A 21,391-nucleotide genomic window follows, 5' to 3' on the forward strand; every position below is an offset into this window, starting at 1 on the left:
GTGGGTGTGGCCTCAGACCTTGAGGGCATGTCTTCAGGAAAGTTCGAGAACAGCTGTTCGATAATGCAGTGTGAACCTGAGCAGTTGAACTATACCTTGGCTCCCCTGTCTGGTCCTTCATCTAATGGAAAGAGCTGGAAATAACAAAAAAAACATCAAAATGTAATATCTGGTTATGTGAGCCTCCAAACAGTAACGAGAATCTTTCTGCATTGGTGAAATATATGTAAAAAATAGCTCAGGTAAAGTTTAACCCAGACATTGTCGAAAAAGCATGGCTTGGAAGAGACGCCTGGTGCGCAAATAGTCCGAGAGCAGGTCACCAAAGCAGCAGGTCACCTTCTCGAGGCAGTCGTCGAAAAAGGCCAGACCCGTGTCCTTGTCACTGACAAAGGTCCGCTCCTCAACGAAGCGAATAAACATCTGTGTTTTCGTCAGCTGAGAGTAGAATTTCTGGTGAGCGCGATCCTTGCTCTTGAGGAACCCTGCAAGAGAAATGCAGAAGATACCTTGGCACAGCTGGACACATCCCTCCAGCAAACAAACACACTGGGGGAGACATGACATAACCAATTACCACATTTCCACCATGTGGAAAAGATAAATGTCATCATGTAACTGCAATGAGCAGTACGTGACATAGTGGTTAGAGCTGTCATGTTGAAATCGAAGGTTTCAGGTTTGAATCCCACCTCCTGCTGATGTACACCTGATCAAAAGACTCACCTCAAACTTCTGTCTCAATGGGTACACGTCAGTGTAGCTTAGCATATAAACCTCACACTAAATCACGGAGAAAGATGTCAGATAAATTAATAAATCAGTACACATTTTAATTTAGTAAAAGTCGAAGGATGTCTTGCTTTTGCAGCGCGTACCCACGGACGTCTCTCAGGTGTGTGTCCTGTTGCCCTGCAGCAGCAGGTTCCTCTTAGTTACTCGCTTACCAGTCACATCCTGTGCGGAAGGCCCACATTGTTGTCACTGCTGCCTTTTGTTGTTTTTGGACAAAGCCATTTTGAAAAAACAAAGAAGCTACGTCACCCTCTCCAGCTACCTTTCTGATCCATTTGTGTATGGAATAAAGTGCTCTAGATTTTCCCGTTACGCAAGTGGACCTATGGCACCAAGGTGACCTCAGGCCTGCAACTGCATTTCCAGAAAACACTGGTTTCTAGATGATGCCCCGATACAAATGGGGATGCTCTACCTGTTCCTACGTCAACATCAAAACTTCCTACTCCTTCTCTTAAGGGAGACAGAAACAGGTGGAGCAGAGCTGTGACACAGGGTTTAAGAGTCAACACGAGAATGTTATGATTTTTAAAACAGTAATGACTAAACTGGATCTGGTGGCGCAGTGGGTTGGACCTCGTCCTGCTCTCCGGTGGGTCTAGGGATCAAGTCCCGCTTGGAGTGCCCTGCGACGGACTGGCATCCCGTCCTGGGTGTGTCCCCTCCCCCTCCAGCCTTGCGCCCTGTGTTGCCAGGTTGGGCTCCGACTCCCCGCGACCCCGTATGGGACAAGCGGTTCAGAAAGTGTGTGTGTGAACTGGATCCTCACTTTGTGAACTGTCAAAATACAAATCTCAGTCATAAACATTTTCCTTTTTATTTCTCTTTAACCTCTTTTTTCATGTGACCGGTTGTCAACCATCAGGGGTTCATCGACGACAGTAAAATGCAGCCAAACAAAACAAAACAGTGGGGTCTGTCCTGCTTAAACTCACTTCCACTGTGATCTCCTTTGTGGTGTTCCTGAATGTTGGTGATCAATAACAAGGGGAACACTGCACGTTTACGCGATGATTCGGTAAATGGTAAACTTTGAACAGGATTTCAAGTTCAAGTTTAGTTTATTGTCATAGGTACAAGTACCACATACAAGTATCATGAAATTCTTCCAGAGAGAGAATCTATAGTTTTGTGATATAAACATAAATTTGTAAACAGTTTTCACTATAATACAGCTCCAGATTAATAAAAATATGTAATTCTTACTAGATAGTTCTATTCATTATATTTAAGATTTTTTTTTTTTTTTTTTAAACAATCTGATTGCGGGATTCGAGGGATGTCTGTATTATTAACCTGTTATTCATAGTGAATTAGTGGTGACTTGGGAGCTGCAAGCAATTCACCTTATGGACAGACTTCCAGTCCCAGTGTATATGGATAATAAGGACTTACCACCAACTACTCAACACCAAAACAGCTCACTGAGGCCCTGGGGATGGGTATTTGGGAGCAGGGAATATGTGGAGTGATGTTCTAGTACCTTGCAGGTCGTAGAGTGAGTCTGCTGCTGTGGCTTTCTCCAGTGGAGCCTGGGTGATCTGTTTGAGGTACGATCGATAGCCCCTGAGGGTGGAGGCCATGAAGCGCAGGAAGGCCTCCTGGATCTCCATCTCCAAGCCTGTCTTCTTCTTATGTCTGGTGAAGTCTGCATCGATGGGGCTCATCTCCGTGGCCAGGTCCTTGGTGGGACTCCTATGGACTGCAACATCCCCCCACAATCAGCCCTGCCCAACAATGGCAAGAACACACCAAAAGGTGACGCAAGGCACGGCGCTCTGTACCCGTGGCCAGCAGATGGCGCAGGCCATTCAAGGAATTCAGCAGGTTTTTGCAGGATTTCTTTGGGAGGTTCTTCCATGTGCCATGTCTCTTGTCCTCAGACCTGCCTCACAGAGAACAGCACACCGTCCAACACCATGAGTATGAGGGCATAAAGTCAGACACATCCACAGCAAGAGAGAGGCACTCACAGGTAGATCGTATTCGTGTCTAAGTCCACACAGACGACATCAGCCGGGGGCTCGTACAGGTCGAAGTAGCGGGAGTCCACACCCACAATGAAAGGGCATGGGGCGTTGAGGACCCCGGCCAGCGAGAGGGGGCACAGTGGGATATAGGGGCATTGCCACTGGAAGGGGAAGATCATCTGCAACACAGAGAGTGCAGAGAACTGCTCACAAGGTTGCCATTTGAACCTTCAGTCTGCACACCGGGAGGAATAGTAAAGCCCATTAAAATGCACAGTGAGCGACTCTTGCAGGAGAACGCTGAAGGTCAAACGGGACATGAGAGTTTTGGTGGGGTGCAAGAAGCCCTGCCTAGTTGTACTGTTTCTAAAGCTGTTTCTGGTCCTTCCTGAAAATCAGTACTTTTGTAGAGCTTCACAGGTGAATTAGTGACTCCAATTTGCCTGTAGTGTGTTTGTAAGTGTGAATGACTGTATGTGATGAACCCTGCCTCACATCCTATGCTTCCAGGATAGACTCTGGACCAGTTGCAACCCTGCATTGACAGGCAGTTAATAAAAATAGATGGATGATGCAGGACTGTGGGTGATGTCTATCATGAACAGCTAACCCATGCTGTGTGTATCAAGACCCCCCCAGGACTGACCGCCACAAGAGCTTCGGCAACACCGGTCAGCACGTCTGGCCGTAGCGAGTGCAGCAAGATCTTGTTCTCCAGCAGAACCAAGTGCAGGAGTGTGGCACAGTTCTCCGCCCCCAGGTTGGTCAGCAGGCTGCTGAAGTCTGCCCCACTGTGGGGAAAAAAAAAGGGCAGGATTGGCAGGACCAATTGAGAATCAGAGCGACGTAGTCCTGGGGATTCTGGAGGAACCAGCTACCTGCCCACTATTAACTACATCAACCAGCTCCAGGACCACATAAGATAAACAGCAGATATTACTTAAATGAAGGGTGAATTTACCTACCTGTACAAATGGGTACATAATTGTAAGTCGCTTTGGACAAAAACTAATTGAATAATTGTAAATGTAAAATAAGAGCGATAAACGTAAATGTAAATGTATAGATTTTATCTAAAGCAAGATGCCTGAGCAAGACCAGCACTTTTTAAAAATAAAGAGTTTCACAACCGTGGTCAGGAATATATGTAATTCATCATGTTTATTCTCTGTTGACTTCAACGGGAGCAAAAATAAGGTATGGGGGATTTCAGTGGCACCCTTCTCACTGCGAACTGATGGCTTTTAACACACAATAAAAGGTAGGCAAGAAAAGAAATGGTATCATGGGAGGTGCAGGATAAGGGTGGACAGAGCAGAAGGCAAAGGGAACCTGGCCTACCTTAGAGGCAGCGGCGTGCATATGGGCTGGGAGAACACCAGGGTATCATGGGGCGAGAGCTACAAGACAAGCATACCATAGTGGTCAGCAGTCAGATACAGAAACACAAGTCCTAAAAAAGACATTTTCCCATCGGAACACCCTTTAATCACTGTGGTCAGGGAGGCGTTTCAGATCTTTACAGCAATACCATGAGCGGCATCAGAAGATAATTCCCTCAAGCAAAGGTTTTCAATACAAGTGTAATAAGAAGTGTAAATGACTGGCCATTTTAGGCCTATTGAAAAAAATCTGTTGGAGGAGATGCTGGAGTTAAAAGGGCAGCGGGTGTCATAGTTGTTCAAACTATCACCTTCTCAAAGAACCCACATGTGAATCCCTTTCCTCCTGCAGTACCCTTGATTAAGGCACTTTCCCCAAGTTGATAAGGTAATTTTTGCAGCTATTTTCATCACACGTTTTTCCATAGAGTGAAACAACCACACACACTTTTCATAATTCAAAACAGCAAGTCACATTCTAAATTGATGTTTGCTTTGCTCTGAAGAATCACACATTCCACAAGAGTCTATTGCTGTTTTATCTGCTGCAAGAGGGATAGTCGCACATTTTTCAGCTGCTATGTTGGTGTCTCACCTGCACCAGTATCCTGGGCCTCTGCGGGGAGGGAAAGGGCACGTTGTGCATGAAGTGGGATATGTGTCTGTCCAAAAACAAAACACACATGAAAGGGTGTTCTTGCAAAACAGCAGCTGTGCTTCCATACAGTAGCGCCACAATGACTTGCAGCAGCTAGAATGGACCACTCGGCACACACTCACTTCTCGATGGGCAGTGGCTGCGGCCCAGAGATGGACAGCTTGTAGAGGAACGTAAGGAATTTGCGGAAGGCCTCAAAGAACGGCCATCGGGACAGCAGACAGATGCACCTATTGGTGATGGCGGAACGGTTGGGAATCAAGCACTTGTCCACCACTGTGAGAAGGCCCAGTTGAAGCTTCTGCTTCTCAGTGAGCAGATTAAGTGGGTATGGCTCGTAGAATTGGACGGCCGCACCGTACACCTGTCGGGGGGGTGGGAGGGGTGGCAGCAAGACACAGACACAGCGTAAGTCCTCTTCTGGGTTTTCCTTACAGTACCTAGTACCATAGCTAGAAGTGAAAATTCAAAAGCCTGTAGGTTCTTTGTTTTGAGCCAGTGTGGTAGGCTGAACTCCCTCTGTCCCTCAGAGCTACTGAATCCCTCCCAGCATTTAATAAGGGTCTTAATCGCACCTCTTTCAGAGCATTTCTCTCCTTATCTCCTGAAAGTTGCATGAATGTAATAGTTTTGGACCAGTGAGTCCAAAACCATCTTCTATAATTCATCTATGAATGTTCTATTTTTATTTGAATGTCATTTCTACAGGCAGGTGCTCGGGGGATGTGAACCAGCAACATGGTGGTATCAAACAGAAAAACCATGTGTCGTAAAATCTCTTTGTATAACGATAAGCTTCTGTTTAAATGAGTTGTATGTCACTTTGCAGAAAAGCTTGACAACTGAATAAATCTAAACAGCACAACTAAAGACATGAGTTCAATTAAGTCAAGATCAAGGTCTAGAAGGATCCCTGAATTGCTATCAAACTGTACGAACTCTGGACATACAACACAGTATGCATGGCCATAAGGTTTATAGTGTGTATATACACACACACACACACACACACACACACACACACACACAACATGCAGGACTACAATCCCAAAATCCCATTGTACTAGAGAGACCAGTAAATTCCCAGGTGAGGCAGATACCTTTTCCCCAGAGGAGATGGTTAAGACGAAGGTGGAAAAGATGGGCAGGGGGTACGGGGTATTGGGGGCCCAGCATTCGATCCTGGCTCCCATGGGCAGACAGAACAGCGGCACTGACTCGGAGAGAGGGAAGGACTCGTAGTCATCCTTAGGGTACCTGAAGATCAGGCCTGGGGGGTAGGGTACAAATCTGTGAGATATCATCTGACAAGCATCACCTGGCCCTTGTAGGTGCATGCTGAAAACCAGCACAACCCTGGAAGATGTGATCATAGACCCACAAACACACAAACACTTGGCATCCAGGAGGACATTGGAGAAATGAGGAATCAGAGGTGTTCTGTGTTACTAACCTGCTTTGTAGGCAATGGAGTTGGAGGTGGAGACAGACTTCTTGTAGCACAAGAAGATGCTAGAACCCCACTGTGGAAGACAAAAATGACAATCAGTAATAAAAAACAGCACGATGTGCTACTGTTAAGGAACTAGACTTGTGCTCAAAAGAACCCAGACTCAAATTCTACCACGGCAAATACAGTTGGATTCTACAAAATGAAATGTAACGTGAAGCAGAACCCACAGCCAAAAATCAAAGTTTTGGGGTCAGCGGGTAGTGTAGTAGTAAGCGCTGTCGCCCTGCAACTGAAGAACCTGAGGTTAAATCCCACCTCCTGCTGTACAGCCCTTGATCAAGGTCGTGACAGTGACTGGATGCAGTAAAAATTCCCCTTCTGTTTAAATGGGTAAATCATTGGAAGTAGCTTAGCGTACAAACCTCACATTGTATACACTCACCTTGGAAAAACAAGTAAGAAAGGTAATTAATAAATCAGTTATGTCATATCAGACACTGCTGTCCACCTACAAAAAAAATTTAACATGTATAACATTTAAAATATAACTGCTGAGACAACCACAACCCATGGAATTAAAATATCACAAGGATAAGACCATGATGCCTCAGCATAAGCAATGAGGATGTGTGTCTGATGCTCTAGGCAGGGATCTCAAACCCAAACTAAACAGCATGTCAAGCATGCACTCCCAGGAAGACGTGCCCTATGGACTCAGAGCAGTCCCTTACCACGCCGCAGTTGAGGTTCTTCTCCACCTTGCAGAAGGTGTGTGGCGGTGTTTCGCCCTTGCTGGCGATGATGATGCAGATGTCAGTAACAACAAGTGTCCTCCGTGGCCTCATGGGTGGGGCCCGGCGGAAGGTGAAGAAGATGCGCTGTGATGTAGCCGAGCTGTTGTTCACGTTGGCGCAGCGACCGTACGGCGTAGTCTGGATGACCTCGCAGCCCTGGATCAGCCGGTCTTTTCCCTCATAGAGCACCCTGGAACACAGAAAACACGAGCATGCATTCGTGTGACACACACTGCGTCTTCACACGTTTATTAATAAAGAAAAACAGTAAGAAGGAATATAAACACTGGCGTTCACAGATGTTCTCCACTCAGAAAGACAACATCAGGTAGACGAGAGGACAGCTTCCTGAGTAACTCACAGCAGCTCTTTTGCCCTTGCATGGTATTATGTATCTGAAAGGAGTCGGTGTACTGTCTCTCATTGTGCTGCTGTGACCCAGTTTTGTTCTCTCCTGTTGTTAATCAATAAAGAAATTACCCACATGTACACACACACGCGCAGAGTCTGAAACCACTTTTCTCATACAGGGTCATGGGGAGCCGGAACCTAACCCAGCAACATGGTGTAAGGCTGGAGGGGCAGAGGACACACCCAGGACGGGACGCCAGTCCGTCGCAACGCACCCCAAGTGGGACTCGAACCGCAGACCCACCGGAGAGCAGGACCCGGTCCAACCCACTGCGCCCCCCACTACCCACATGTATAAAGGGGTAAATCATTGTACATAGTTTAGCGTATAAACCTAATGCCGAGTCGCCTTGGAGAAAACGAAATGAAACGCAAAACCTTGGGGAAAAACTAAAATGACATTTTTCATTTCATAAAAGAAAGCTTCCAGCCATGTTTATTCACCCCACAAATGGGTACCAGTAAATATCCTTGAAAACTCTCTGGCTCTGACAGCTGCGCTTTGTCAGCTCCTGCAGGTTTTTTTCTCACTCTAGTCGGCTCGGCTTTCACGCGTTCCTGCGAAGGCGGCCAGTCCACGATGAAAAGTAGTCAGTTCGACAGATCGCAGCAAAGCTCTCCACCCAGGTGGGGGGAGATGACCACACACAGCTAGGATGAGAGGAACCTCATGGTGACCGAGCTGAAGGCCATGCAGTGAGAAAGACAAGAAACGTGGAAATGTACTGTCAGGCATTTCAGACGAACCCCAAGGGGTCTGTTCCCCACTGATGACCAGGATCCATTGGGGCCCTTGCAGATGATGGGCCTAGTTTCCACTCAGTCCATCAATCGTCGATGAATATTTCTAATCCAAGTCACAAGGGCCTCGAACGGAGAACATCTACTACCCACTTTAGATTTTAACACAGTTTACTTTTTCAGACAAAAGAAGGAAACCAGTTTATTCTGGCACTGCGTTTGGAACGACTGAGGTATCGGTGACTCCCATCTTTTCTCCTGTGCATAACAATGTGGACTGGAAAGCGAGGAGACTTCGATGAACTGCAAATACAACCACATACATAAAATAAAAGCCAAAGGTTGCAGTACTCGAAGCGTGATCGTGAAGCACTATCTAATAATTACCTAAAGTTTTTCTTGCACAATTGCAGAATTCTTTTAACTGTCATGCAGATCAAATGTTAATTTTTCTAGTGGAAGAAACATTTCGGTCATCCACATATTTACAGAAGGAACTTTGGGTTTAAAACATAACAAAATACATTTCCTTGCCAAGTACGTAAGACGATGTTCCACAACTTCACTAAAAAAGGTAATATTCCACTAAGCTGCAAAAACTACCACGGTGGTGAAACAGTCACCTGCTTTACACTTGCTTCCCTCGCCAAAGCAAAAACAACAACGTGAGAAGAAATCAGACAGTTAAAATAAGGAAGTGATGCTGCACACTTTGCAGAGGTTGGAAATGACTCCATTGTCCCACCAATAAACTGCGTCTCAGGCTGCCCGTTATGCAGTGCGAGACGACTCATGTTTGGGGTGTGGTGCGCCACAGGACCCTTGGCTTGGAGGACATCCAGCGGGACCCCTCAGAGACACATCAGTGTCATGCTGGCTTCCAAGGGAAACAAAGAACATGTCAGCGCAATCTCCTTGAATCACACCCTCAAAGAAACTCCCATCGATGCCCATTGCTATAATGTGTTATTCAATTCAAAATTTCAAAACATAAATTAAATGCCTGTCTTTCCTTGATCTGTGAAATTTCAGCACTGCATTGTTGACACTTGTGCTGTTACTGCTGGGGCCATATTTCATACTTGGCTGTTGAAAACAATGCAGCTTTGAGGTCAAAAAAGGGAACCACAAATCAAAGTAAATGGGGAACAACATCCCGACTGCGCCCGATTTATGGTCCTATAACTATCCGTCTTTGGATATGATAAGGACTGGTGAGCCTCTAGTTTCTATCTAACAATTTATTTTCAATTAATCTCCGGTCATGTATCACACAGGAAGGGAAGCTCCTTTACTCCACGCTTTGCCTGACAAGCCGAGAAAGAGCATCAGTCACCGCTTCACAGCGGGAACTCTCCAGATTCTGGGTAAGGCTCAGATGGAAAGTTGAGGAGATCCTACAGGTATCTCTCCTGTGGTATGAGGCCGAATTATCAACACATTACTCACCCCACAAGCATTCATCCTGTAGCACAGGAGTAGGCTACCTCAAGGAGTTCTGGGTAAGGTCATGGTGGAAATTTGAGGAAACCCCACAGGTATACATGGCCCTAATGAAAACTTAAGGAAGCTCACCCAATGTCGATGAGGGGTGGTTTCTCGCGTCCCCTCTTGTAGCACAGGAAGAGCTCGGGGCTCTTGAGGCTCCCGTGGTTGAGGTTGGCCGGCTGGCCGCCAGGAGTGCTGTCCACGCAGGTAAAGCCCTCGGGCACAGTCTCGCCTGCCGAGCGGTTGACGACAGCCAGATCTATGATGGGTGCCTTGGGCCCACTAGACTTGCTCTCTGACAGGTCATCATCCAGGGGTGTGGACTTCTCGGTCAGCCCGGCAACCACAAAGTAGTCCGTCACGCGGTGCCCTTTGTCCTCAAACATGGCTGGGATTGTCCTGTAGAGACGGGACACGGCACAGACTGGTGACACTTTAGTCAGAGAAGGCAGCGAAATCAAAGTTATGAGCAAAATGTACTTAAGAACCTGAAGCAGAGCATTCCCCTAACTTCAGCAAACATCTCTACAACCTTCAGAGGATTTCCTTACCAAAACAGCTGAGATAAATCTGAGTGATATAAAGGCATTCAAAGTCAAGTCGCAGATTCAATGCATTTGTGTTAAATGAACAAATCTGAGATGCAAGTAAACAAACACATAACTGATGAAATGGCACAGGCTGCCAATCACCCCAGCCTCAAAGAGCACACCAGTGAGCCCTCTTTCCACCATGGAACCATTGCCGTCATCTCTGACTGTCCAAGAAGGCAGAACCCCAGCTGCTGGTGACAGTCATTTGTCAAGATTTCACAAACCTCACAGAGAAGACCAAGCATCACAAACCAAGAGAAAAATGATATCTGCCCAAAACATACACGTTGCCCACCAAAAATGCCCGCTCATTCAGTGTTTAAAGCCATTCACCCTAACGCCCAGAACATTGTGATGTCTTCTTGCTCCTTTTGACCTCTGACCCGGTTGCTTACGCTCAAAATTACATGCGACAATACACACATCCTCAACCCTAAAATAACGGTCCCAAAAATTACACAAGTAGTGTCAGTTATGGCAATTGCCGTTATACTTTAAAGTTTTACCAAAGCAGAATCTCCTTTGTGAATTTAGGTCATGTATTGTTTTGCTATTACCTGTCGAGTTCCTCTGGTGGGATACATCTAGAAATGTGCAATGAGAAGTAACAGCGGTGCAGAGCAGAACATAGGGAGGCTGTGAATGCTGGAGAGATGTATAGGTAGGACAGGTAAAGGTAAAGGCAAGATAGCAGCACACGAACTCCAATGCCATGGGAAAGGGAGTAATGGGGGCAGAATGATTTACCCACGCTCTCAGGAACAACACTGTTTTCAAAGAGTTACGCAGAATCGGATCCGTATGAGGACCTCACGTGAAATCCTGTATCGTGTACTACCTCATGTCCGCAACCAGCACAGGGTGTCCCTCTCTCCACAGGACTCTTCCAAGAAGACCTGCAGAACTTAACACATGAGTAGTTGCACCTCGGATCTCAACGTGAAATTCAGCTGACATATTAGAGCAGCTGGATAGTCGCAAAACGTTCTTTCACGGCTTCCCCATTTCAGCTCAAACAGCGGCACCTGATTCCACACATTGTCAGCGTTTCCTGTGATGCCAAACAGGCTGCCAAGTGCTGAGAAACCATGGTCCACCTGGCACGGGCCACGTGTTCTTCATTTCCCTTCTCAGGATGCCAGGGAGTTTTCAGACAATGCATCAATCACTGAGGTGTAAAACCATGTTTTTCTGGGCCTCACAAAATGAAGGATTTGTATTAGCGTAACAGCTCCCCCAGGGTTTCAACCATCCACACATCTCCCAGCGGGAGATACAAGCTGGGCTTGTGAGCAGCATATAAAGCTGTTTTCTTCTGGTGCTCCATGTCAGACCACGCTGTGCTTCAAAATGACTCTCTCAACATAAACCATCCTGAAACTCTGATCCAACCCAAAAGCTGAGCTAAGGTGCCAATGATTTTGAAAGACTGCAGAATTAACGATGGAGGAACTTGAGTTGGACTGACTGTGTTCCAGCCCACTTGCCAAAAAACATTCACACGGAAGAAGTGGTGGAGGATGGCATTCCAGGGACTCTCCAGGGTCATTAGGTTGGGCCAAAACAAAAAGGCAGCTTGGAGACAGAGGACGCGTGGATATCCTAAATGACATTCACAAAGAGCGGGCCAATTGAAACACGCAGTCTCTGATCCCTCCACACTGTTGTGTTTTTCAATGACTTCCGAACGAGCATCCTGGAAAACCGGCCAAAAGTGGTTCATCTAAACAGTATGGTACTCTTAGGTCTGGGTTGACCTTGAACGGGCCTGTCAAGGAAGCCTTTTGTCCTTGTTCCACAGAAAGGAAGAAAGTCTAAGTGCAACTGTGACATTTCATCCCGTCCCAGACTCTCCATCCGTCCTGTGCTTTGATGTCTTCGCACACGCATTCAAGCCCAGAGCAGCGTACTGCTGTGTCTGCAAGGGACATCATCTTGCTGCAGCTGGGACCACCATGCGACCACTGTTTCAAGGCACCTTTCAGTATGTCCTTCTTGCCTCATTTCATTAAACCTCCTGACCACAAAAAAAAATGAAAGTCTCACATGGGAGAAAAACTGGTGAAATCTAAATTCAAACCTCAGGGTAGATTTTTTTCTTTTTTTTAACCAACAAGAACCATAAGCCGTAACTTTGACACGCCCAAAGTAACAAGCTGGCAATTTCACATAAGATGTGGTTGGGCTATAGAAGAGAACATATTGCTAGGGATTCAGTGGCTGGGCTTCCTTGTTTAAAGCAATTTCCTTGGAAACTAGGGTCTGAAAACCCACCTCTTCCAGACTCACTCTGCCCATGGTCTCTTAAGTTCATGTAAGGTGGAAATGTTCATGCTCCGTAACTTTAAGATCATGTCCGGATCAATCCTTTACACGGCTACGTTTACATTTATTTACTTAGCGGATGCTTTTCTCAAAAGCAACTTCCAATGAACTCTATGTAGTGTTATGAGCCCACACACCTTATTCACCAAGCTGACTTACACTGCCAGATACATTACTTACACTGGGTCACTCATCCATACACCAGAGGAACACACTTTCTCTGTGACACTCACACTATCGGTGAACCTGAACAGGGCACTGAGCACCAGGACAGCCAGGCAGAGGAAAAGTTTCTTTCCTCAGGCCATCTACCTCATGAACAGCTAAATCCCCCCTAGGGAGTAAACTGGTGCAATAAACAACACTATTTATTTTTCACATCATATCTCTTATTTACTTTCCCTTGCATTGTATATAACATACCTGTACAAACATATGTCTAGTGTCTATTTTGTACTTTATACACTGTATTTTATCTTTTATTAGCCCACTCTAATTTTATCATCTGTGTCTTGTCACTGTCATTCTGTCTAGGCAGTGGAAGTTTGTCACCACAACTAATTCCTTGTATGTGTAAACATACTTGGCAATAAAGCTCATTCATTCATTCATATCTTTGGACTGTGGGAGGAAACCAGAGCACCCGGAGGAAACCCACGCAGACACGGGGAGAACATGCAAACTCCACACAGACTGAGCAGGGATCGAACCCACATCCTCTCGCACTACCCAGGTGCTGTGAGACAGCAGCACTACTTGCTGTGCCACAGTGCCACCATGCCGCCCATAAGCTACTCCTGTAATGTATGTTTAAAATAAAAAAAGAAAAAAAAAATCAGTTGGCAGGTGATCAAAAATCAGTGATATTCTCAGTTTTATGGAGCTACTCTGATGAACACTGGCGCATACTGTGGAAAGAAACAAACCAACTGTACTTAATCCCGTCTGCAACTATCTCTCTCCTATATTAATGCACACATTGTATTTCTCTGAGATGTACGCCGCTTTGGACGAAAGCGTCTGCCAAATGAATAAATGTGAACTACAGCAATGTTGACAGTCTGACATGGTAAGTAACATCCTGCACCCTTGCAGCACTGGGGAACTTATTTAAGGGAAAGTAGGGCTTTTGACAAAAGTGCTCCGGAAACTTGAGAACGCTAGAGGTGTGTGAGGAATCCAACCCCAGCGAGACCCGTGGGAAACAATCCTAAGGAGACGAGGAGGCCCAGTACTTCCACAGAAACAATCCACATGGAAGAACCCCCGCTAATGCCTGTCCTTAGCGCAGTCAGACTGGTCGCATCCCACCAAGAGAGCAAAGGAAACTGGTGAGCGAAAATCCCAGGATCCAAGTCACTGAAGCACAGCTTCTAAACAGGCTGCTGCAGCCAGTCGCTTGAACCTAACGCCTTCCTTCAGTTTCATACGTCCACATTCCTTAAAATGATGAAAGTGCACTCAAGGAGTTAAAAAAAGTCACTCTGGTAATTATTTCTGGCATTTAACAAAAATGTCAACTTTCTATTGCTTTTTATTATTATTATTTAATAGAGGGGGGTGCAGTGGGTTGGCCCTTGTCCTGCTCTCCGGTGGGTCTGGAGTTCGAGTCCCGCTTGGGGTGCCTTGTGACGGACTGGCGTCCCGTTCTGGGTGGTTCCCCTCCCTCTCCAACCTTACGCCCTGTGTTGCCGGGTTTGGCTCCGGCTCCCAGCGACCCCGTATGGGACGAGCGGTTCAGATGATTGTGTGTGTGTATTATTTAATAATTTCTTTCAAGATAATGTGCAATTTTTACAGATGGACAGCTGACTGAAGCAGTTCAGGTCAACTGTCTTGCTAAGGAATAAAACATCGGGGGTAGCGTTCAGCTTAAGAATCCATGTCCTTGGCTCCAACACTACCTGTTCCACCTACACGGTGCACCTGACTAGCTACTAGCCGGGTAAGAGCTGGGAAGTGGCACAATTGCGGAAAGAATCCTGGCAGGCAGGCAGGCAGGCAGGCCTGCTGCACGGGAAGAGGTGCGGCAGAAGGAGGAGGACTGCAACTGCAGAGCTGATTCACTTACATGGAGAGCTGCGTCAGTCTGACAAACAACTGGGAAAGAGCCAGAGAGGCATTACTCTTAGAGACAGGAAGCCCTGCCCTAACCCCGCAGGACTCTCTCCACACCTGCCCAGATATACAGCTGGAGGAAAAGGGAGGCAAAGTCCTTTGCACCAACAACGGAGGCAGGTAAACACGCCGCTGCCACGTCAACCAGAGCCTGCCACCCCGACAAACTGCCAGGAAGAGCAACTGGCCTGATTTTAGACGAGTTCTCCCGCTGTCGGGTGGTTTTTTTCCCTTTTATATTCCGAATGGAATTGAACTTAGTTTTACTTTTTTCTTTTTTAAACAAATTTGCATCCACAACCCCATTGTGCTCAGTTTACTTATTTTATCCTGCCCTGTTCCAGTGTGGTGGGGAGCGTGGTGGTGCAGAGGGTTTGACCGGGTCCTGCTCTCCGGTGGGTCTGGGGTTCAAGTCCTGCTTCGGGTACCTTGCGATGGACTGGCCTCCCGTCCTGGGTGTGTGTCCCCTCCCCCTCCAGCCTTGCGCCCTGTGTTGCCGGGTTAGGCTCCGGCTTGCCGCGACCCTGCTTGGATCAAGCGGTTTCAGACAATGTGTGTGTGTATTCCAGTGTGTCACTATTGCGTGCATTCTGCTGTGGCGTCGCACAATTTCCTCTTGGATCAATATAGTTTCTATGTGAACGTCAGGATCAAAGTACTCAAAGGCAATTCATTTAAAAAAGTAAAACAGCAAAGTCAAAAATGACAGGAGTGACATATTTCCCAGGCACATTTCATATGTAGTACCGAAGGTAACCTTGAGTCTAAACCCAAAGACGCTTCCCCAAGTAAATTCCACAAAAGTTTGCATTACTCTGATTTAGTGCACCGTAAATCTGTCACTACCCTTTTTGGCGCTCGGCCTGTTCACACTCTGGCGCAAATTTACATCATTTATGCTGCCTTGTCACCATTGTGCCAACCGCACACAACATGTACAAAAGAATGCTCTTGGGAACACATGGACAGCCCACGGGAAAGTCACTCAATCCGTCACGTATTGTAGCAGTGTTGAATTTGCCTCCCGAGGGGCCGCACGGCACAATGGCTTTTGTTGCACCTTATCGCTTCGTTAATTAACCCATTTGCACACCGTGAGGTGACTGCTAAATGAGTCGCACAACTGAAATCAGGCTGAACGAAATGCACTCAAAATATTTACTGTGTCAATGAAAGTTTGTTTACATGATTATCGGGCAACTCTGAGAGCGACATGTCTTAATACTACAGTTATACTACTGTACTTCCACTTGACTCTCTTGTACACCTTAAGAGGTAAGACTGATTCTGACTGGTAATTCTTAGGGTTCAATCAATCGTTTCTGATGCTACAGTGTTATTAATTGCTTAAGGTGTAAAAATCCAAATATAAACTTAAATTATGTAAGATCAACCTCTTTTTAAAAATGTGAATCACCATGTAGTCAGTTTTTTTTTTTTTTTTTTTATTAAAATGACAAAATGAGTTTATCACGATTTGTAATTATTTTTGGTTAATCCAAAAATTCCATCAAGGCTGAAAGAACAAAACCTGCAGACTGTGGGCCCACAAAAGCCAGTGGGCCTCAAACCCCAAACAGAGTGTAGATGTTAGTATGTAGGAAGATCAAACATAATACTTGTAATTTACAGAAAAGCCACATTAACTTTTTTCCACAACGCTGCTGATTTAACAGTAAACTTGGGATTATTCCAAGGCTGTTCAAACCTTTGACCACATCCCTTGAGGGTGTATACCCCTCAACTAAACCCTTCCTCGGGTCAAAAGTCACCCTCCTGCTCGCATCCTGTGGGGGGGGAGGGAAACAGCAGGAGTCCAGGGGTCCTGCCACCACCTCTGGGTAAGACATCCCAGTGTGAACAAAATAACTTTCCATGTGTCAGGTCTGGGATTTTTCTGCCAATCAGCATTCAAGGCCATCCTTAATTGCTCAAAACTCCCTTCCAACAGGATCCCCCCCCTTAGCACTTTGTTCATAAGGAAGAGCACAGCCCAGACTCTTTGTCCCAGGAATGCGAAAGGTCATGCTTCTTGGCTGCACTGCTGATCTCAACGTGAAGGCAAAGAAAGGCTGCAGCGGAGCCACAGATGCCTCAAGGCAACTATGACGACAGCAGGAAACTTTACATATAATATCTCGGTTAAAACTGCAACATCATTCTTTGTGGTATTTACATCCGGACCCTAACGCACTTATCTGTGTACTCGCATGTTCCGTCAACAGCAGTTAGAAGTTCATGTTGCTGGCGCAGCTCTACACCAACACGCCCAACTCACCACACCTTGCACACACTGCAACGCAGCATGTGAGAGCATGTCAGGGGTGTGTGGTGAAACACAACACTTCCAGGTGACTGAGCTGAGGTGGGGGCTGGGGGCGTGCACACACCTCTGGGAATGAAGAACGGCTTTATGAGAAACTTCTGCGCAGGGCCGAGGTACAGAGCCAGCATGCTCGTCCTCGCAGGGGCCGACTATCTTCAGACACAAAGAGAAACTGAAAATGACTGGAGTGTGTGTGTGTGTGTTTACACACTGTGGTCAAAAATAATTTTCTTGTTGGAAAAAAACTTTATACTGTAAACTAGTGGGGGTGACCCCTGGTAATGCTTCTGTAAAGACTTGAAGAAGCTGTTCATCTGCTGTTTTACATCTAAGACATTACATTTACATTTATTCACTTAGATGCTTTTCTCCAAAGCAACTTACAAATCGATACTACGGAGCGTTACTAGCCCACGCACCTTATTCACCACAGTGACTTACACTGCTAGATACACTACTTACAGCGGGTCACTCATCCACACATCAGTAGAACTCACTCACTCTGTCACTCACACACTATGGGGGAACCTGAACAGCATGTCTTTGGACTGTGGGAGGAAACCAGAGCACCCGGAGGAAACCCACGCAGACACGGGGAGAACATGCAAACTCCACACAGACTGAGCGGGGGATCAAACCCATGTTCTCTTGCACCATCCAGGCGCTGCGAGACAGCAGCGCTACTCACTGTGCCACCGTCCTGCCCAGAGACTCAAGAAGTTGCTTTGTGTCCCCAGGTTTATTCGTATGCTGCATAAATCACGCCCGTCATTCGACTAACTCGCAACTTTACAGGAGGGATATTTCATATCTGCTTGGCAGGTGCTTTGATACTACAAGGCTATGTCCAAATTCAGACCTGAGGAAGCTTTTGGTCTGACAGCTTTACTCACATTAAGGCCAGTTTAGAGCAATTTAAATGTTTAAACTGCAGCGCTTTCCCAGGCAAACGGATTTAACAACTGGACAGACGGGATTCTGCCATGATTCAGTCTTGAAGCTCCTGTTCAGCAGTCAGTTAATAAACACAGGCTGCAAAGGAGCGACAGTAAACGTAAGTGGTGCCTCACCCCCCGATGGCTGAAGATGCTGCAACAGGCTTTCGCTGAAGCGCCCCTGCCGGGCATGGAGGATGGAGCCAAAGGACGAGTTTAAGGCACTGGTGTGCCGAAACTCTGGTAAATGAAAAGCAGGCTCTTAGAGCAGTCAAATGAGGTTACATTCCCCGTTTTATTGGTGTCATATGGAATAAAACATTTCTACACTGAATTCCAGTTATAGACTAGAATAACCCAGTCAGGCCAGTGCAATCAATTAAATACAACAATGTGAGTTTTTCCCCAGTCCTGTCGACTCAGCTCTAAGCTGACATAGCAGCGAGACAGACCACATCCTCACAGACGGATACGGCAGATGGAGAGGAGCTACAGTAAAACAGATGATGGGACTAAAGATGATTGCAACGCGGAATCCTGTCAATAAACCGATAATCCATTTACTGACAGCTCGAGCTTTTGTTATGTCAAGGTTAACCCAGAGTGCCCGGTTCATACCTCATTAAACCCAAAAACAGAGCTGGGGAACTTTAAACAGAGCGAGTCAGTCTGATCTTTTTGCCATCCTGGTCTTGTCTTTCCTGAGTTTGTGCTGTTCCTTGTGCTTTTCCCCATGAAAATTCCCACCGCAGGAGTGAGGAGCTGCACGGAGTTGTCCCAAGAAGACAGGTGTCCAGAGGACCGTGGAAACAAACTGTATGTCAAGTGACATAATGTGCGAGGGCAGGATGCAGCAGCCCAAGTCAATCAGAGGTCCAACATTACTATTCATTCTGCCAACACCTTTTCACCCAAAGCCACTTAGGAGGTGAAGTGTGTATGCTAAGATACTTAGCGATTTATCCATTCATACAGCAAGGTAATTTTCACTGTATCTATTCAGAGTAACTACCCTGCTCAAGGGTACTGTAGCAGGAGGTGGGACTCAGACCTGGGATGTCCCGATTGCAATGTGATGGCTCTAACCACCATGCTACCCGTTTCCCCTGACTATCCACCAGACCCAGGTAAGTTCACAGATCTCTCCTAGAGCACAAACCCCTTGACTGAACACTAGGGTTGCAAAGAACAAAACAACTGCCAAAGACAAGAAGAAAATAAATGCACCCAGTTACCATAAAGAACAGAGGGAAAGACACAGAAGGAAATCAGTTCCTGAATGAAGTCTGCAACTGCCATAAAAAAGTTCCAAAATGCAAAGTCAGCTTGCTTCTCCATTTCTCCTCAATTCTTGTGTTAATAAAGGTGCTCAGATGTTTACTTTAAGTCACATAATGCAGAATTAACTTAAAGGGTTACAGGGAGAAAGCAGGCAGTGCTTTGGTTAAGAACTGCCTTTCTGAACACGACGTATGAATCTCAAGTGGGGGGTCTGTCACTGCTCCCAACGACACACTTCATCGATTTGAACACCACCATGCTATTTATTTGACACTTCACCAATGTGACATAGCTTTATGCTACTTACAATGACTAGGCATTGATGCAGCAATATTTCTGCATTAATTCAGGATAAGCATTTTGACCCAAGGGTTTTAAAGCAGGAAATTACTGGAAATAACTCGAAATGAAGCTGGATGAACTGCAGACAGCAGACTGTTAGCACAGGACAGATACGGAAACAGTCCATGCAGCACCTAAAGAACTACCTTACAACAACAGCATCACTCATGCTCAGATCCACCCACACCTGTGCTTGGTAGGAAAAGTTTGTTCCAGGTGATGTCACAACTCACCCCAGATGACACCTTTGCAGGGTGGAATGGTGGAACTCTACCCTTTGACTCTCCACAGAACAACATCCATCATTTGTCCCCGTGGATGAAAATGCTACGACAGCAGCATGATTTCATTTTCAGACATTTACTGGTGCCCAGAATTTCAGTGCGTCGTGCCTGCAGGTCATGGCACGGGGTGGAGCCAAACATAGACCCATGTTCCCCCACTCAGCCAGAGCCCAAGTGGGCACTTGAGCTCCCTATTCAGCACATTTTTTCTACAGCGATCCTGTCCCTACCAGCAAATACACATGCTGAAAGATACACACTTCACTCAGGAGCTGAAAGCAGACTAGTTCTATCTTACAGGAAGATGGTTTATTATAAAAAGTCAACATGTGCATGTGGCTTGAAACAGCCACAGGAGAGTAGAGTGCAGAATATAGAGTAGTCCATTTGAAGCTCAGCAGTTTTGCATTTTTGAGCATCAGTTCAGACTACATACCATGATCAAGGGTAGTACAGCAGAAGCAAGATTCAAAGAAGGCTCCGACAATCACATAAATCACACAATAGCACACGAACATTTCACATGCTACCTGCAAGTCTTCTGGTGTACCTGCATTACGTTGTCCAGCTGACGCAAGACCCGAAATCTGACTCCGGCAAACAGATTCAAAAGTACACGCTTCTTGACAGAAGGAAAGCTGACCCGGCCGAAATTTACCATCCACCTTAGACAAATAGCTGGGGCTCTGTATGGCCTGATCAGTGGTTTGTTTACTCATCAGCAAATGCATGTTAACAACACAGGCCCGGCAATGACTGATTTTAACGCTCCAAAGTGTAGGGCCGGCACTTCCTGGAAACGAAACAAAACAAAAAAAAAAAAAAAAAAAAAAAAAAAAAAAAAAAACTCACAACAGCTGCCTATTAAAATTTTATAGTATGAAAGGAAGATTTTTTTTCTGTGGACAGTGTGACAAACTATGGCCACAGTGTGCAAGACCCCTACACATGACCTTAAAGGGAAAAATAAAAAAAAATAAATAAATAATTTATAGATTTTAAAAAAAAGCAGAAATACCTAAATCGATCAAGTTACACAGTGCTGACTGTCGGTGAAAGTGACACATTTGGCTTGCAGTTTTACACTTTCTCAATTTTCACAGCTGGATATTTTTACTGAAGAATTTCAAGTTAAGCACTTTTCTCTGAGGAGGAATAACGAGGCATCTCCTGAGACTTTAACCACAAACTTGTTGGAGGCCAGTTTGTTAACCACTATAGTGCCTTCAGCCCTGCAAAAGGGAAAACAGCCTGCTCGGTGTTAAGACACTTGGACTTAACCACACAACCATGACTTCAACAGTTGTGATTTTTTTCAAAATGTCCATTCTGATCAACATCACTGCCCCGTAAAGCCCATTGTTTCACTCTGCTGCTTATCAAAGGTGTAACAACTTGTTGGGTACGGGTGAGAGAGCAAAAGGTATTCGATGGAGTTATGCACACACTTACTTGAATAGTGGAGGATACATCCCCCAGCCACTATTTTTACTGT

General features: G+C 45.9%; 1 protein-coding gene across 2 annotated transcripts in view; it reads right to left on the bottom strand.

The window, feature by feature from the left end:
- The window catches only part of LOC108938785 (DENN domain-containing protein 4C-like), a 36,367-nt gene that overhangs the window by 12,610 nt on the left and 2,366 nt on the right, over positions 1-21,391 (bottom strand). For both annotated transcript variants that reach the window (XM_018759691.2, XM_018759688.2), the window contains exons 3-15: positions 9,780-10,091; positions 6,990-7,242; positions 6,259-6,328; positions 5,906-6,075; positions 4,928-5,169; positions 4,743-4,809; positions 4,107-4,165; positions 3,412-3,556; positions 2,769-2,944; positions 2,580-2,680; positions 2,279-2,497; positions 340-485; positions 96-134 (exon numbers count right to left, since the gene is read on the bottom strand). In XM_018759691.2, the coding sequence (XP_018615207.1) occupies positions 96-134; positions 340-485; positions 2,279-2,497; positions 2,580-2,680; positions 2,769-2,944; positions 3,412-3,556; positions 4,107-4,165; positions 4,743-4,809; positions 4,928-5,169; positions 5,906-6,075; positions 6,259-6,328; positions 6,990-7,242; positions 9,780-10,078 (1,986 nt within the window). In that variant the 5' untranslated portion in view covers positions 10,079-10,091. The remainder of the gene's footprint in view (positions 1-95; positions 135-339; positions 486-2,278; positions 2,498-2,579; positions 2,681-2,768; positions 2,945-3,411; positions 3,557-4,106; positions 4,166-4,742; positions 4,810-4,927; positions 5,170-5,905; positions 6,076-6,258; positions 6,329-6,989; positions 7,243-9,779; positions 10,092-21,391) is intronic.

Source organism: Scleropages formosus, chromosome 5 (assembly GCF_900964775.1).
Source record: "Scleropages formosus chromosome 5, fSclFor1.1, whole genome shotgun sequence".
Classification (NCBI taxonomy): Eukaryota; Metazoa; Chordata; class Actinopteri; order Osteoglossiformes; family Osteoglossidae; genus Scleropages; species Scleropages formosus.